The sequence below is a fragment of the Sitophilus oryzae genome, unplaced genomic scaffold (assembly GCF_002938485.1).
Source record: "Sitophilus oryzae breed Bouriz unplaced genomic scaffold, Soryzae_2.0 scaffold_810_pilon_pilon, whole genome shotgun sequence".
In the NCBI taxonomy this organism is placed as follows: domain Eukaryota; kingdom Metazoa; phylum Arthropoda; class Insecta; order Coleoptera; family Curculionidae; genus Sitophilus; species Sitophilus oryzae.
The window spans coordinates 280,571-297,738 of NW_022147429.1; the positions used below are offsets into that span (position 1 = coordinate 280,571).

The 17,168-nt window shown below is 31.9% G+C and overlaps 1 protein-coding gene across 1 annotated transcript in view; it reads right to left on the bottom strand.

Annotated features, from left to right (window-relative positions):
- The window catches only part of LOC115889100 (filamin-A), a 92,821-nt gene that overhangs the window by 50,655 nt on the left and 24,998 nt on the right, over nt 1-17,168 (bottom strand). Inside the window, exons 6-10 of the mRNA XM_030909018.1 lie at nt 13,443-13,664; nt 11,093-11,421; nt 8,176-8,525; nt 5,542-5,687; nt 2,437-2,695 (exon numbers count right to left, since the gene is read on the bottom strand). Coding sequence (XP_030764878.1) covers nt 2,437-2,695; nt 5,542-5,687; nt 8,176-8,525; nt 11,093-11,421; nt 13,443-13,664 — 1,306 coding nt within the window. The remainder of the gene's footprint in view (nt 1-2,436; nt 2,696-5,541; nt 5,688-8,175; nt 8,526-11,092; nt 11,422-13,442; nt 13,665-17,168) is intronic.

Consider the following 17,168-nt stretch of genomic DNA (forward strand, 5'->3'; position numbering starts at 1 on the left):
ATCAAACTAAACACATACTAAAAACTGCAGTAGCTGTAAAATATCGACATCACACGATAGGTAAATAATGGATTTTAGTACTGCAGAAAAATAATGTCAAAAGGTACTGGTTTAAAAAAATTAAGATTAAAGTTAATTAATCAACCTTTAAGGTATAAAATTTGGTAGGTGTTATTATTAATAAAATAGTTTGTTTTATTTACCTACGTTGTTTTATTTATTCCTGTGGAACATTACAAATTTGTATTTGTACATAAGTTATATTGATAAATATAATCATAAATGCGGGTAGTTTCATAAAGCTTCAAAGTAAATAATAGTTCTTTTTTATATTTTTTTGGTATGTAATGTCTTGTTCTTGTTTGTTTTGTATTAACACATACCGTTTTTATTAAATAAAATAACTCGATTACATTTTTTCAGTTTTATACAGGTTTTTTCCCAATATTTTGAAGTAATCACTTGTCATCTTGTCAATCAAATTTTAAATATATCCTGCAATGCGTCCCAGTTGTACCAACTTATTTCTTTGTAAAATAAAATAAACTACTTTGAAATTAAAATGACAGACACATCTATCACTGTCAAGGATCTTCTCGTTGGACAGACTATACCTGTCCTGAAATCAAAACTCTATGAGGCATTTACTTTAGATGGTCTGTACTTACCTTATACAGGGTGTTTCAAAAAACATGTGCCGCCTCTCGTGGGGAGATTCCTCACGTAAAAATAAGTTTAATTTTCATATCAACATAGGTCTGATTCTGCTTTGTTTCGTAGCTACAGGGTGTTAAAGTTTTAATAATCTTTTGATTTATTATAATTTTCTTTCAAGTACTTTTAGTGATTCGAATGAAATTTTGAGGGTAAAAGCAAAGGTATTAGATTAAATTTACAAGAAAGAAAATCCAGAAAAGAGTGATTCTCAAAATGTTATCAAAAAATCTTTTTTTTGGAAATAAGTAAAATAAGTCCGTTATTTTGAACTTATTTGAAAAACGATAAAGAGAAAATATGTTTCTTTTATCGAGATCTACCACCTCTTAAAATACTTGCACTTATTTCTGGGACACCCTGTATAGTAAGGCACCAATATTTGGACTCGAACAAAAGTCCTAAACAAACATGGATGCAAGCGATAAGAAAGTTATTTACAAAAAAAATATCTATTTATACTGTGTTACGTAAAATGGGTATGTGGTTCGTTCAAATGAACGAATCGTATTGAATAGTATAATTTGATTCACTAAAAAGTATAATAATAGCCGTCACTAGTGTTTAGTGATTTCTATTTTGACTTTATTACAATCAAATGGGATTTGGAATGTTAAAGAAAACAACTGTCACTGTTATGTATCCTTTCGTTGGATATAGAAGAGTGCATAAAGGAGGGTCCACATTTAGTAACATGTTATATAACATTGCTATTTAACAAGCTACATATCACATGTTAAAAAACCGGGAGTCGTCCACATTATAGTTTTCGTAATCATGAATCGTTTTGGCGAGAAAGAGGTTCTGCTCGCGGCAGCGGCGTGCGTAATTATTTTCGAAGAAAGAGAAAGAAAATCGAAAAAAAGCGTTTTTTTAGTCCGCCATAGCCTACAAGCCAGATCTAGATATAGTTGAACTCAATTAGCTTACCTTTTCAATACCTACCTCGGCTGTTTCTCGTGGTGTGTTTCTGTCTTTTAAAAACATTAATAACTTAAAAGCAAACCATTTTGAATTATCCACTTCATCTAAACCAGTACCTGATTTGCATTTCTTTTGTCCCCTTTGTTCCAAATACATACTTTTTGCAATTTTTAACCATGCATCATGCTTTTTTTTATTTCACTTTAAATGAGGGATTACGGATATCCCATAACACTGTATGATCTCTATACAACTTAATTAGTTGACAAGTCTACTCTTGGTTCTACTCCATTAATAAGAACCATACGATCGAAAAAAAATGGCGTCAGCGATGACTATGAAATGAAGATCGCTGTCATTTTATATGGAAAATTATATGGGGAATGTCATCTATCGTCATGTCCAAGCCAACAGGACAAGAGGCCGACTGGAAGCAGTTTTTTTTTCGATCATACGGTATTATTGACCATTAAATAAACAAACCAATATCAACTCACCACACTCTGATTCTGTCGCGCACATCCCTGAAAATATGAGTGGCTAAACTAGAAATTTTTAGCAAATCTGGACGCGTCATTTCATGTTACAATAGCAGTGTTAGGTTAGGTTAGGCGCAACATCTTCTGATCTTTACCGACTACAAATGGATAACATCTAGCAAGTTATATAGCAGCGAAATTTGCTAAATATGACTAAAAAATATGTAACATGTTATATAACTTTGATATATAGCAGAGTTATATAGGAAGTGTGGACCGTCCTTAAGAGTTAATTCATTTTTACCGTGTTTCAACTTACCTAAAGCTTAAATCGTTCATGGCTCTTGTAATGTCATTCTTTCTTCCAGGTATGCCGGTAACCAGTACTTTATTGACATCATAAACATTACAGCTGAACGGCGAACCGATGACGTGTTGATCGTTGATCAAAATGGCGACGGAATGTCTTCCTACCATTTCCGGTATGAAGTGAGCCGTATAAACATCCGCTATGGTTGACAGCTTGACCGGAAGTATCTTGCCAGTAGGCGCAGTAACAATAATTTGAGGTTCACCGCCTAAAAACAAAGACAGTGCGTAATGAATATGTTTTAAAATAATTTATAATTATAGTAGTAGAACCAAATAAAACTGTTAATTTGTATCCTAGATTATACAGGGTGTCCCAGAAATAAGTGCAAGTATTTTAAGGGGTGATAGATCTCGATAAACGAAACATATTTTCTCTTTATCGTTTTTCAAATAGGTAACTCCAAAATAACGGAGTTATTTTAATTTGAAAATATCCAAAAAAAAATATTTTTTGCTAAAATCTTTAGAACCACTGGATCTTTTCTGGATTTTCTGTCTTGTAAATTTAATCTAATACCTGTGTTGCCATATTATCAAGAAATTATGTTTTTTAACTAAAAACTAAAAATTTCCAAAAAAAAATCAAATAATTTATAATATAATAAAACCTCATAGGCGTTTTCTGAGTTTTCTATAAAAGTATCTAGGTATTCTAAGTATTCTCTAAGTAAAGGTATCTATTGTATTTTTGAAGATAGTATAGGCTTGGTGCATTTCAGTTGATTTCAACAATTTTCAACCGCAGCGCTTCAAGGGCAAAAATCAGAAATTATCAGTACCTATTTCACGCCGCCGTTATGTTGATCGCATTAAAATAATATTGAAATCGTGGTTTTGTCATAATATTTAAGTATTTTAGTTTTTTGCTAATGCAGTTATTGAGACTATAAAATACTCAGGTACGAGGTTTGTGTGATGTAACGCTGTTTCGGGTAGTAAAAAATAAATGAAAAAGAATTCGAACTAAGCGTCACATAAAACAATCGGCACGCCAACCCTACTCAGATTCCATTGTTTAAAATTTCTATAAAATTTGACCTTGTCGGCGCCATTATGGTTTCCTAGTCAGGGCCTGATTAAAACGTATTAAAAAATTTCTCAGAAAATACGACAGGGTCGTATTAAAAAAATACTGTAATTGACTGAAACTGAATTTTATTTACAATACTTTTGTCCAAACAAATGAATCGTTAACCGCGCATACTTCTCGAAAATTAAAAATGAAAAGATCAATTAAATATTTCACTGTAGAGAATAGACAATTAAAATTAAAAAACATGCAACTAACAAAAACATGCCAGGAGTTACAAACAAGAATTAAAAAAATACCAATAAAATATTTATTGAACAATATAAAGAGGCTACGTACAAATTATGCCCATCAAGGGGCGTAGCAAATTTTATTAATATTCAAATTTCACAAATTAATAAATCCACAATTTTTTTGAGAAACTTCTATTTTTTTCATGGCAGGAAACAAAGTAGGTACCGCATTGTATTTTATACGGTTACAAAGTGAATTGGTAAACATTTTAAATTCAAAGTGAACAGAACACAACCTGTACCTTTTCTGGGCCTTATTTATATTTTCAACCAAGTCTTCTCTATTAGATGCAATTGCCCATGTTCTTGCCCTAAAAATGTATTGTTAACTTGTTACTAATCTATTGTTATTTTCGATATACTCATTTTATTTATTTTTATAATTTTATTTAATAATTATTAATATAATTATTTTTGAATTTAATGTTGAATGTCTAGATACAACATTAAATTTTACTAAATATTTAACATTTTAATTTTGCTAATATTTTATATACATATAGGGTGAGTCTTGAATAAGTGCAAATATTTTCAGGGGTGGTATATTTCGACCCCAGGAACACGTTTATGAGTTTTTTTTTGCTAAAAAAAGATATTGAAAATCGTGCATTTTTTTTAACTTCCCTGTATATTTTTCGAAACTTTTAAAACTGCCTGTTCACCGCAAATTTTCCCACGGTATAATTTCTTAATCTCTGATATTACCATAGTTACGGCTTTACTCTATGGTTGCGGCACTAAAAGGGATGCAAATACAGAAAAAATCCGGTGGCTCTCAACTCAACATTTAAAAAAAACATTTTTTTTAAACTTAAATAACTCGGTTATTTTGGATTTATCTGAAAAAGTAAGGAGAAAATATGTTTCTTTTATCGAGATCTGCCAGCCCTGAAAATATTTGCACTTATTTAAGACTCACCCTGTATATAAGTTTGTTAACATTTAATATAGATGCTGAACTTGTATATTTTTAATTAGATCTTTCTATTTAGCTGAATGTCCTAATATGTATACTACTGTTTTTTTTAACTAAAATATGTTAAAATAATTAATCACATATGTATATACATACCTAATCGGATCTCTAGGAAACAGAAAGAAACTTTTATTGCAGTTTAGTCCTCTACTCGGGCAGTTTTTTGCTGCACAACTTCGCCCAGGCATTTTAAAAACACGTAAAAATTAAAGATTTAAAAATGTTCAGAAATACAAAAATAAATTATATAACACAAGAAACGAAAATAAACTAGAAAAACCAAATATATAACACAATAAAGAAAAATAAAACAACAACTATAAAATATAACTCAAGAAATAAACAAAATAAATTAATCCGTACGCTACTGACTCGAATCAGCCGAAAATGTGCGCAGTCGATGAAAGAAACTACGACACTGGTTACTTTCTGTTGATGGAAACCCTAATGGCGGCGGTCAAAATATTTACTTTTTTATTTTTATTTTTAGAATTTTCACAAATTATACTTCCTAATACTTTTAGAATAAATAAATAATAATTTTTTTGTATTCTCGCTATTTAAACCTATGTATACTAGTTGTTTACGATATTCTCCGATGGTGGCAGCACCGGCGGAGAATGCACCAAGCCTATATATATCGATATCTATATTGGATTTACAGTTTGTTTAAAATTGATGAATAACTAAATCATTCATAAAGGCTAAGCAGTAAGGTCATAATAGATATTAAACATTATTAATTTTACATACCTAGAGCTCCTTCTATTTTAACTTCAGCTGGGGCGTCTACAGATGCCAATTCTATACCAGACCCAGACACTGGTACACGAGGTTGTATATTTCCTGGGCTGACTTTACAGTTAAATGGTGATCCAGGGACGGCTTGACCATTAAATCTAAAAATGACGTTATGTTGACTATATGTTGATAAAAATTATATAAAAAATGCTTGTTGGATTAGAAATAAGTTATAATATATACAGGGTTGTTCACCACATACGACACGGAGTATTGTAGCTAAACGATTAGATTTTTACAAATTGTAAGTTTTGGGTTCGTTGAAGGACTATTAGAGCTACAATTTAAAAATATTTTTACAAGATACAGAGTGTCCCAAATAAATAAAAAATATCAAAGTTGCATTTTTTTAAATGGGACACCCTATATATTATTACATTTTTAGTTTCTACGAATAAAATAAAGGTAAATTTGATAAAGGTTTATTACACTTAAGCCTTACCGTTTTTGAAATATTTTCAATTTTGTGAAATTGCAGTCAAAATTTAATTTTCAGGCTTCATTTCTCCAAGGGTATCAAAGTTTTTAATACTAAATATTTACTGAAGTTTATTTATTGATCAGTTATTGTGTTGCCATAATAAAAATTATACTACCTTATACAGAGTGTCTAAAATTTTATTTTAAATAATTACTAGCTTTAAACGGCAATAACTTGTTTAATTTAAATGGAACACCCTGTATATTTTATGAGAATCAGATGTACAATTTAATTATCTATCAAATTGTATTATAACATTTTTTACCCATCTCTTCAAGTTTCCGTAGAAAATGCATTTTCTTGTAATTTTAAATTCATTTATCAATATACCCATGGAATACTGACATTTTAGGTTATTTTTAAAGATGTACCAAAATTTTAAAGAGTACAGATACTAATATTGTCGATATAGTGTGTTTATTTCATTAAAAAATAAAAAAATAAAAATATTTGTTAATGAAGACCAATTAATATGATTCCAGTATTCAAACTACATTAATTGACTGTTTGCTTTGATTAATTATAATTGTTCCAAATACTAAAAAACTGAATTTTGTAAGTGTATTAGACAGTGTGGTAAAAAGTAACACCTTAAAAATGATATTTCATTTTTTGACAAATGCTTATTTATAACAACAGATACATTCATTTTCATAAGTTATTATTATATTGATTTCTGATTCAAATCCATATTTATTTAGAATAATTTATTAACGAACATAATTAAGTATGTAATTAATTAGTATTTAGGCGGAAATAATGGTGGTATATTTAATTAATGGTATAGTAAACGCCACGAATGTTTGGGAGTGATTCATCGGTCGCTACCATGTGAACTAATCAAGGTCACATAAAACTTAATTCCAGTGCCGTGGTGTTTCAAGTCATATAATAATAAATATACAATCTGTTGTAATTTGTTGTTTTAACTGTCAAAGTCTTGTCAAAACCTATATATGGTTATAAATATAAAATGGAATGCCCCATTGGTCGCACTGCAAGCACACCAATGGACTGATGCACAAAAACAAATCAATCAAAGAAACGCGATATAGTATCGTCTTTGCCAATCACGCTAACATTTTAGAATAAGTAGGAGGAGCGCAGGCAGATGATTAGACCGGGCCTTTAAAAACCTACGTCTGCGGTAAAAATTTACCTTTTTAATGTAAAAATGATAGCGCGCGTGTCGATTCTAACTTCATCAAGCGATGAATCACTCCCAAACATTCGTGGCGTTTACTATATACTCTTTTATAAATATTTAAATAGTTTTCTTTTTGCATACAAATGGGCTAGTAATATTATCATTTTGCTAAAAACGATAATAATACTAGCCTGTATATTTTGTACATTTGTTGCTTTAAAAACAATCTAAAATGTCAATATTCCATGGGTATTGATAAATGAGGTCTAAATTATAAGAAAATGCATTTTCTACGAAAACTTGAAGGGATAGATAAAAAGTGGTATAATACAATTTCATAGACAATTAAATTATGCATCTGATTCTCCTAAAATATACAGGGCGTTCCATTTAAATTAAACAAATTATTGCCGTTTAAAGCTAGAAATAATTTAAAATAAATTTTTAGACACTCTATATGTAGTATTATTTTTATTATTGCAACACAATAACTGATCAATAAATAGACTTCAGTAAATATTTAGTATTAAAAACTTTGATACCCTTGGAGAAATGAAGCCTTAAAATTTTGACTGCAATTTCACAAAATTGAAAATATTTCAAAAACGGTGAGGTTTAAGTGTAATAAACCTTAATCAAATTTACCTTTATTTTAATCGTAGAAACTAAAAATGTAATAATATACAGGGTGTTCCATTGAAAAAAAATACAACTTTGATATTTTTTATTTATTTGGGACACTCTGTATCTTGTAAAAATATGTTTAAATTGTAGCTATAATAGTCCTTCAACGAACCCAAAACTTCCAATTTGTAAAAATCTATCCATTTAGCTACAATACTCCGTGTCGTATGTGGTGAACAACTCTGTTGATATAAAAAAAGATTTTATGATATTAGGCAATGCCTTTTTGTCTACATCAGATTATGCACGCCACTGATTTGTTCTGGTCACTTACCTTACACTAAGCGTATGAGTAGCAGGTTCGATAGGTTTAAAATTGACTTTAAACCTAGCGTTTCCTTCGCTTTGCACAAAATTGGGGACATTTCTGCCACCAACCGCTACAATAATCTCCAAATTACCAGCTCCAGCCTGGGATGCGTTGATGCTGAATGATACCGGTTTACCAACGACACCGTCCATTATATCAGTTACAGTAACTCTGTTGGCGTCATATGCTTTAACCAGGAATGGACTGCCTTCGATATGACCACCCGGTAATCGGACTTCGACACTGTGATCGCCTACGTCAAGTGGAGTAAAAGATATTTCGAATTTACCAGCAGCACCAGGTTGTGGATTCACCTAAAAAAATTAAAAAAAATGCCAATATCAATAAATATATTCTTAATACGTCATTACCGCCCATTCAGGCAAGCGGCAAGGGATTTTTGAAGATTTGTTCTGTCGCATTTTATACCTTTTAAGCCAGTAAGCGAGGATAAAAATAGGGTATTACCTCCGTATTCTTGACACCAGTACCGATTGACGTGAAATTTTAACAGTAAATAGAGATATAGGTAAAAAACAAAAGTTTCATAATAGCGATGTATGCTTTTACCCTGGTGGTGGAGTGCCACCCCTTCTCTAGGTGTGAAAAATAAATCACCCATTTTAATTGCAAAACTCAATAAAAGGATGAATTCTAAGCAAAAAATGTTTTATAACATTTTTTCAGAACATTAATATTTTCCGAGTTATTTAGGATTAAAACGTTGATTTTTCATCTAAAAACTGCATATTTTTCTGCCATGTATAATCATAATAGCTGTGATTATACTTCTACGTAAATATTACTTTTGCAAAAACAACAATAACAAAATAAATAACTAGGTATACCATTTAATTTAAAATGAGGTTATATTATACATTACCAGTTTTATAATGCAGATATTACAGCGAATTTATTTTGTTAATCACAATTTTATCATATAAGGCTATATAACTAGTGTTGTATACAGCACCGTAGTTTAATGCAATAAAATATTCTATTATACAACGTAATACAACTTTAATAAGACAAGTTTAAGTAACTATTATATGATCTTATGACTACTAGTTATATGAATATTATAGAACGCTTACATGGTGGGTATAAGAGTCTAATAAAATAATATGTTTTTTTTCATATAGTATTGTCTTATTAAGTGTTATATCATACTAAAAGAAATTATCGTTTAATGCGTTATAGGATACGTTGTAAAAACCATTAGAGAATAGTTTAATATGACAACTTTTATTAAAAAACAGAATGGTCGAAACCAAACGCTTAATAAAATCAAGCAGTCCTTAAGACAACGCTATTCGACTGTTATAACATAATTCAATCCTTTTAGAATTTCTTTTTGCTACTTGGGTCTGTAGCATTTTTTACCGTATCTCACTTAGTTTTTGAGATAATGTGTCAAAAAAATTAGAATTTTTTAAAAAATGAAAAGTTTTCATTTTCAACTTTTTTTCCAAATTTCTTTGCAGAGTCCATTGTTAGTACCTAAATATAGCCAAATGTACATGTATTATACTTAGTTTTTATTTTCATGATTTTAGTCATAGATTTTGTAAATTTTTAAATATAATAAGGTGACCATTTTATTTTTATCATAACTCCGCGAGTTTTTGAGCTACGAACTATTTTAAAAAAGCATTCAAAAGTTCTTTTAAAGCATTTTAAAAACGGTCATATTCATTTTCTTCGAAAAATGTATTCTTTCGCCATAATTTTACGGAAAAGTGTTGCAATTTATATAGTTTGCAAGAACAAAAACTCTTACCTCTGCTCCGACAAGGAAAGAAAAAGCCAGAATGGAAAGCCGTCCAACAGCGGGAGGCAAGCAGAAAAGTATCACCAGCTTTGCCAGAACGCCAATGTAAGGACATCGACTTGGCAAGTCATCAACTCAAGAGAGGTGGGCCCATGGTCAGGTCCTCACAATAGGAATTGACTTCAATTCCAAAAAGGCAATAGAGAAAGAGAGAGATATCCTCTATTATAGATTCCGGGCAACACCGATATCAGGTCTAAGGAGAGACCAAGTTAAAAAGGCGGAGAAAATGGACACAGATCTTTCAATCTCCACCTCACGGGTACCTCAGCCGGAGACAAGCATCTTAATTCTCGTTAGTAAGGGAGTTGAGACCATAGATAAAAGAAACAAGTTTAGATTGAAAAGTGCCCATAAGAACAATGTAAATACTATTTGGTCGCTTTCCAAAGCTTTTGATAATTTCGGAGCTGTTCGGCTTTTTCCGGAATTATGTCGCCAAATATTATTTATTCAAATTTGTTATTGTTTTCTTTTAATTTTTTAAATAAAATACAGTGTGTTGCATATACTATAAGAAACTTTATTTTATATAAGGACATGTATGAAATACCTATAAAACATTGGAAACCGACGTTCTCCCACGATCCTCTATGGTTTTTGCAGTTCACAGTTCTCACAGCTTTTTTAAGTTTTTAATGCCACTTTTTCACAATTATCACGGGTTTGAGTAAATCAAATTTAAATAAACTCACAAGATAGCAATGATTACTTTGAAAATGGACGCTTTAAACGCTTTTTTGTATTTTTTCAATGAGGGCGGTTTAAATTTTGAAAAATTTTATAATTTTTGAAGATTCTAACTTTGACAAGAGAAAATTATTTTTGTTCTTGTTTGCGGTTGTTCTTAGCAACGCCCTGTAACATTAAATAGCAGCGCCCTGCAACGTATGCGCCCCAAAACAATTATTTGGTTTTGGCGGCAAGCCGAGCATTCCAATCTAAACTTGTTTCCTTTATCTATTGTTATGACTCTATTTATGGTTAGCGTAACCAAGACGAAATAGGCTTATATTAATTCAGTAAAAATTAGACTAGTAATTTGCTTACTTGTGTAGGCAAAGATCTTCTAGCAGGTCCCAAAACTTCCACTATGGGCGGGTTAGGACTTTCCACCACAAACGTACAGGGTCGCCCTACGGACACTTTATCCAAAGCGTCAGGAGCTAGAATCCTGGCTGCCGGTACTACGTTGCATTTGAAAGGGCTTCCGGGAACGTCCTGGCCATTAAACCGTAAGTCCACAGAATGTACCGATGGTTCTCTAGGGGTGAAAGATATGGCGTACGTGTGAGGACCTTGGGCTTGAGCTGATGTTGGTACTAAGCCTCCGTTCACTGTCACTTCTAAATTACCAGGGCCAGCCTGGCTTGTTTCAACTGTTGATAAAGTTAAAGAAAATTATTATTTCAATTATTTATAGAACATTTGTTGAAATAAGAAAAATAAGTTGCTGTCTCTTGAAATGGATTTTGGGCGAAGAAGTTGTCGCATTTCAAGACTAGAACACATATCAAATCAAAGAATACGAGAAATTATAGGAGAAAATATATAATATAACAGACGCAATTTATTGATTGAGACGCAGATTAGCTCCCACGTTTCAGCGCCATAAGTGGTAATGCTCTCTACAATGGCTTTATAAAGTAGAATTTTTGTTTTTTGGGAAATTTTGTCACTCCACAACAACGAGTTAAGTTGACCGATAACTCTTTTTCCTTGACCAACTTTATTTGCAATATCTTGAGTGCTTTTTCCATTTGTTGTAAAAGTGACGCCCAAGTATTTAAATGTACAGACATTTTTAATTGTGCCGATTCCTACATCCAAATCTTCACGTTCGTCATCATCCACTACCATGTACTCCGTCTTCTTTGTGTTTATTGTTAGGCCCCATTTCGAATATTCCTCATGCAGTTTTCTAAACATATAACTGGAGTCGTCTGTCTCCCGCTATCAAGACCTGGTCGTCGGCAAAGAGAAAGGTATATAAAGTGTCTTTTCCTACTGGGACTCCCATTCCACGGCATTTCATCTTCCAACACTTCAGTACTTCCTCCAAATATACTTTAAATAAAATTGGTGCTAATGAACACCCTTGTCTTAAGCCCTTATTCACAAGAAATTCTTGGGAAATATTGTTTCCAAGTTTAACTGTGCTACTGCAACCCTCGTATGATTTTCTTGTTGCTTGGACATACCAACTACTGATACCAAAATTTTGCATTGACACCCACAACTTACTCAGTGGGACTGTATCGTATGCCTTAACGTAGATCAATAAATGTCAAGTGGACCGTCCTTCCCCTTTCTAGCCTTTTTTCGATTAGATGCTTAAGAGTGAAAATGCCATCAGTACATGAGCGTCCCGGTCTAAAACCATTTTGCTCTTCCGATTCCGTTATTTGTGCTTCTATCTTATGTTTTAGTACTTTGCCATAGAGTCGAGCAACAGTACAAATGACACTAATTCCTCTATAATTTTCACAGTCGCGTCGGCTCCCTTTCTTAAATATGGACGTAATAATTGCTTTTTTCCATTCTTTGGCCGGGTCTTCTCCATTTAAACATCTACTAAAAATATCTGCCAGAATTTCCAAAACTGCTGAGGGGGCAGCCTTTAAAAGTTCTACTGAAACATTTTCCAAACCTGGGGCTTTGCCATTTTTCATTAGTTGGAGGGCTTTATTTACATCTGCAGAGCTTATTAGTGTTGGATGCTCAGGTTCGCTTGGATTGCGTCTGTTATCATCCATAGAATTTTAGATTGGCTCCTTTGTATTATGGCTATATTTTATTTACTAGCGCATCCCCAGAGTTCTGCTCCATATGTCCAAATAGGTATTATTATGGTTTTGTATAAAAGAAGTTTATTCTCTAGCGATAGTTTAGATCTTCTTCCTATTAACCAATATATGTCTTTTATTTTTAAATCTATTTGCTTACGTTCCTTTACTATGTGTTCTTTCCAGGTAAGCTTAGTATTCAAGTGCATACCTAAGTACTTGGTAGAGGAAGACTGCGGAATTAGTGTGTTGTTTAAATATACTGGAGGGCACTATTTAAAGTAAAAGTTACTTGGGCCGATTTTCATGGCTTAATTTTTATTTAGATGTCTCCGTAATATCAAGGAAGCTGTTTCCGGCTTTTTATTGACAGCCGTAATTACTGTGTCATCTGCAAAAGTAGCCATTGTTGTTTCATTGTTTGTGGGAAAGTCTGCTGTAAAAAGGACATAGAGTAGTGGTCCTAGGACACTACCTTGTGGAACACTTGCATTTATGCTATAATTTTCAGATATATCCTCACCTATTCTGAGTCTAAACACTCTATTATGTAGGATTTCAATATCGGAAAGTAGGACATGGGAAGATGATTTTTAAATTTTAAAAGTGCTTACCTAAGAATGTGACAGGTTTCCCAACCACTCCACTTGCTGACTCTTTAACTTTAATAGCCTGGACATCGTATACTTTCGCTGCGTATGGACTACCTGCCGTCGGAACTCCGCACACCGAAACATTGATCCTATGCTCCCCTACTACACGTGGCACGAATTCAGCTTGGTACTGACCGTTGCCCAGGGATTGTACTTGGGTCGGAACAGCTTGACCTCCAGGACCTATGTCAGTCAAAAGGTCGGAAAATTGAGGAACGTTTTGGATGTCGGGATATAGTGTCAATGGTCATTATAAATTTGAAGCTTTTAAAGCAAATAAGCTGACGTAATTTTGTTTATATACTTAAGCTCACGTAAATAATTTAGTAAAATATATTTAAAACCGAAACTCGAATGTTTACTTATTTTAATGCTTTCCTTCAGATGCTTATAATTTTATGAAGCATGATACACCTTTAACCTATGCATAATGCGCGTGTATCTGATGAACGTTTATTTGTTTGTGAAATATTAAGTCTCTTTTTACATAAAAACTGTTTATTAAATAATCTAATATTATGCGTTCATATTTACAATTCAAGATATTTATAAATATTTACAAGTTGTTTTGTATTGCTTCAAAATCAAGCCTTGATGAAATATATTACAAAGTGTGTAAAAAGAATATAGAAAATGTTAAGCACGTATCATTATAGTTTTAATAACATAAATTGCATTTTCAGTAAAATCTGACAAAAACCTTTCGTATATATAAAAATATTTCTCTATAGCATTTATATTATCAGATTTTTTTATATATTTAAGATACGTTTTTGTTACTAGCATTAAAACTTTTTAAACAAAACATTCTTACAATATTAGTTACAAAAAACCTTGTTATTTACTTCCTGCATAGCAAATATACCGTATGATAAAAAAACGGCATCTGGTTGGCTTGTTAATGACGATCGAAGACATTCCCCATATAATTTTACATATAAGAGGACGGCGATCTTCATTTCATAGCCATCGCTGACGCCGTTTTTTTTTCGATCATATTATATTACCTAATGTAAGTTTTTAGAATCGTGGCTAAAATTAGAACGGTTTCAAATAAACGTTGCCTGTTTAAAAAGGATAAAGAGAAAGTGATACAAGTTTCGAGAATGCAGAAAAAAATCCATATGATTGACTGAAGTGTACTTGGACCTAGTATACTTGGATTCTGCCATATAACCGTACATATAATAAGGCTATGCGCGTCTCACTTGTACGTTGCTTGTATAGTATTATTAGTATACCATAAAAATAGCGTGAAAGTAAGACACGCGCAACATCCATATAAGTATATTTATATAGCAGTATTGGTTGACTTGGTTCAAGTACACTTTGACGTGGAAATAACATTTCAATTAAACCTTCACTATATCTTAAGCTGACGTCCTTGACAGTGACAATTTCTTTGTGAAAAAATATAATTTCTATATACAGGGTGTTCCTGAATGACATGCTAATATTTAAGGAGGTGATTCTGAAGCTTGATTTTCATGCGTCCGTTATCCGACGATACGATAATACGATATTAATTTTATTGGTTGAATTTAAAGACTTTGATTGGTTAGAAACGGTTAAACAATCTAAGCCTTTAAATACAACAATTGAAATTAATATCGTATCAACGTATCGTCGGAAAACGGATGCATGAAAATCAAGCTTTAAACGGATTCTAAGAAAAAAGAACTTCATATGAATATATGTTCTGAACATGTTAACTTTCTAGATACAGGGTAGTAAATTTTCTTTTTTTTTCAAAATAGCTCTGATGGTATACAGGGTGCGCCTTAAAAGTGGCTCACCCCTATAACTTCTTTATTTTTTCAGATAGAAGAACGAAATTTGATATGTTAGTGTATAACATAAATTAGGATTCATTGACGTATTCTATTGTTTTTGGTCACTTCCTGTTTCACCGTAAATGACTACAACTTACGATTTTTAAATGGCACCCTTAGTATTTTCTTACTTTATTCGATAGAAAATGTCACTCTGAATAGAGTGACATATCATATGTCAACTTTTGACATTTTCACATATGGTTTATTTGATATTATAATATGTGGTTCATAACGAAAATTTGACTCGAAATACTAAGCGTGTGGTATCAAATTATTCGTAAAAAAATGCTTTTTCCAAATATGCTAATGAGCCACCCTTGTTCCATTTGAAAAAAATGATATACGATTAAAATACGATTTGGGCATCTTTTAACCGGCCAGGACAAGACACTAAAAACATTACACGATCAAATCTATTTTTCCAAGGCCCCTTGATTAAAGATTAGTGTTTTTAACATAGCCATGGCACTCTAGATTTAAAATTTAAAATGCGATTTTTTATTAAGCGAGCATGCCAAGAGTTGACATGATATGCCATTCTGTTCAGAACGTCATTTTCTATCGAATAAAGTAAAAAAATTACCGAGGATGTCATTTAAAAATCAAAAGTTGCAGTCATTTCCGGCGAAACAGAAAGTGACCAAAAACAATTGAATACGTCAATCAATCCTAATTTAGGTCTTAATACTATACCAAGTCTCTTTTTTTATCTGGAAAAATAAAAAAGTTATAGGGGTGAGCCACTTTTGAGACGCACCCGGTATATCTCTAATAATATATGTCTCTGATGGATGTGATGATATACAGGGTGGTCCGAACTGTATTCCGGAAACTTCGGCAACATATTCTGCAGATAAAGATAAGTAAAAAGTTCTTATAAATGTATGTCCTAAAATGCTTAGTTTCGGAGATACAGGGCGTAGAAATTTCATTTTTATTTCGATTTTTTCCATATAATTTCTGAAGTAATGTCAATATTTGGATGAAAATTGATGTCTGGGAGTTTTTTGAAAAGAGAAATTTGATTTCGATGTCAATATCGCTCCTACTTGTAGAGGGCGCACTACGTATTTTTTAACTGGTTTGAAGAGTAATAACTTTTCGTCCGTACCTGTATAAAACTTGCTAATTAGAAAATATACATTTCCGGTGTTTTTTACGTAAAAAACGTCTCTCGTCTCTTGGTAAAAATCGCTACGAGTAATGGTTCTCGAGATATTTGGAATCGAAATTATCAATACCTGTCATCATTGACATAAATTAAACATGTTGACTAAATAGTTATTAGACTAAAATCACAAATTTGAAATATTTTTGTGTCAAAAGTTCAACAGAAACTGTTTTATCATCATTTTTTCTAGGAAAAATTTAGGATTAGTTTAAAAAAAGTCCCCAAATTTCTCATTTCAGTCAAATAACTATCTATTCAACATGTTTATTTTTAGTCAATAATGACATGTATTGACTATTTCCATTGTAAATATCTTGTGAACGGTAGCTTGTAGCGATTTTTACCAAGAGACATATTTTACGTAGAAAGTCACGGAAATGTATATTTTTTCACTTAGTAGTTTTATACAGGTACGGACAAAAAGATATTACTCTTCAAAGCAGTTAAAACACATGCAGGTGGCGCCCCCTACAAATAGAAGTCATGTTGACATCAAAATCAGATTTCTCATATCAAAAAACTCTCAGACACCAATTTTCATCCAAATATTGCCGTTACTTCAGAAATTATTTGGAAAAAATTGAAATAAAAATGAAACTTCTACACCCTGTATCTCCGAAACTAAGCATTTTAGGACATACATTTATATAAACTTTTTTACTTATTTTTATCAGGAAAATA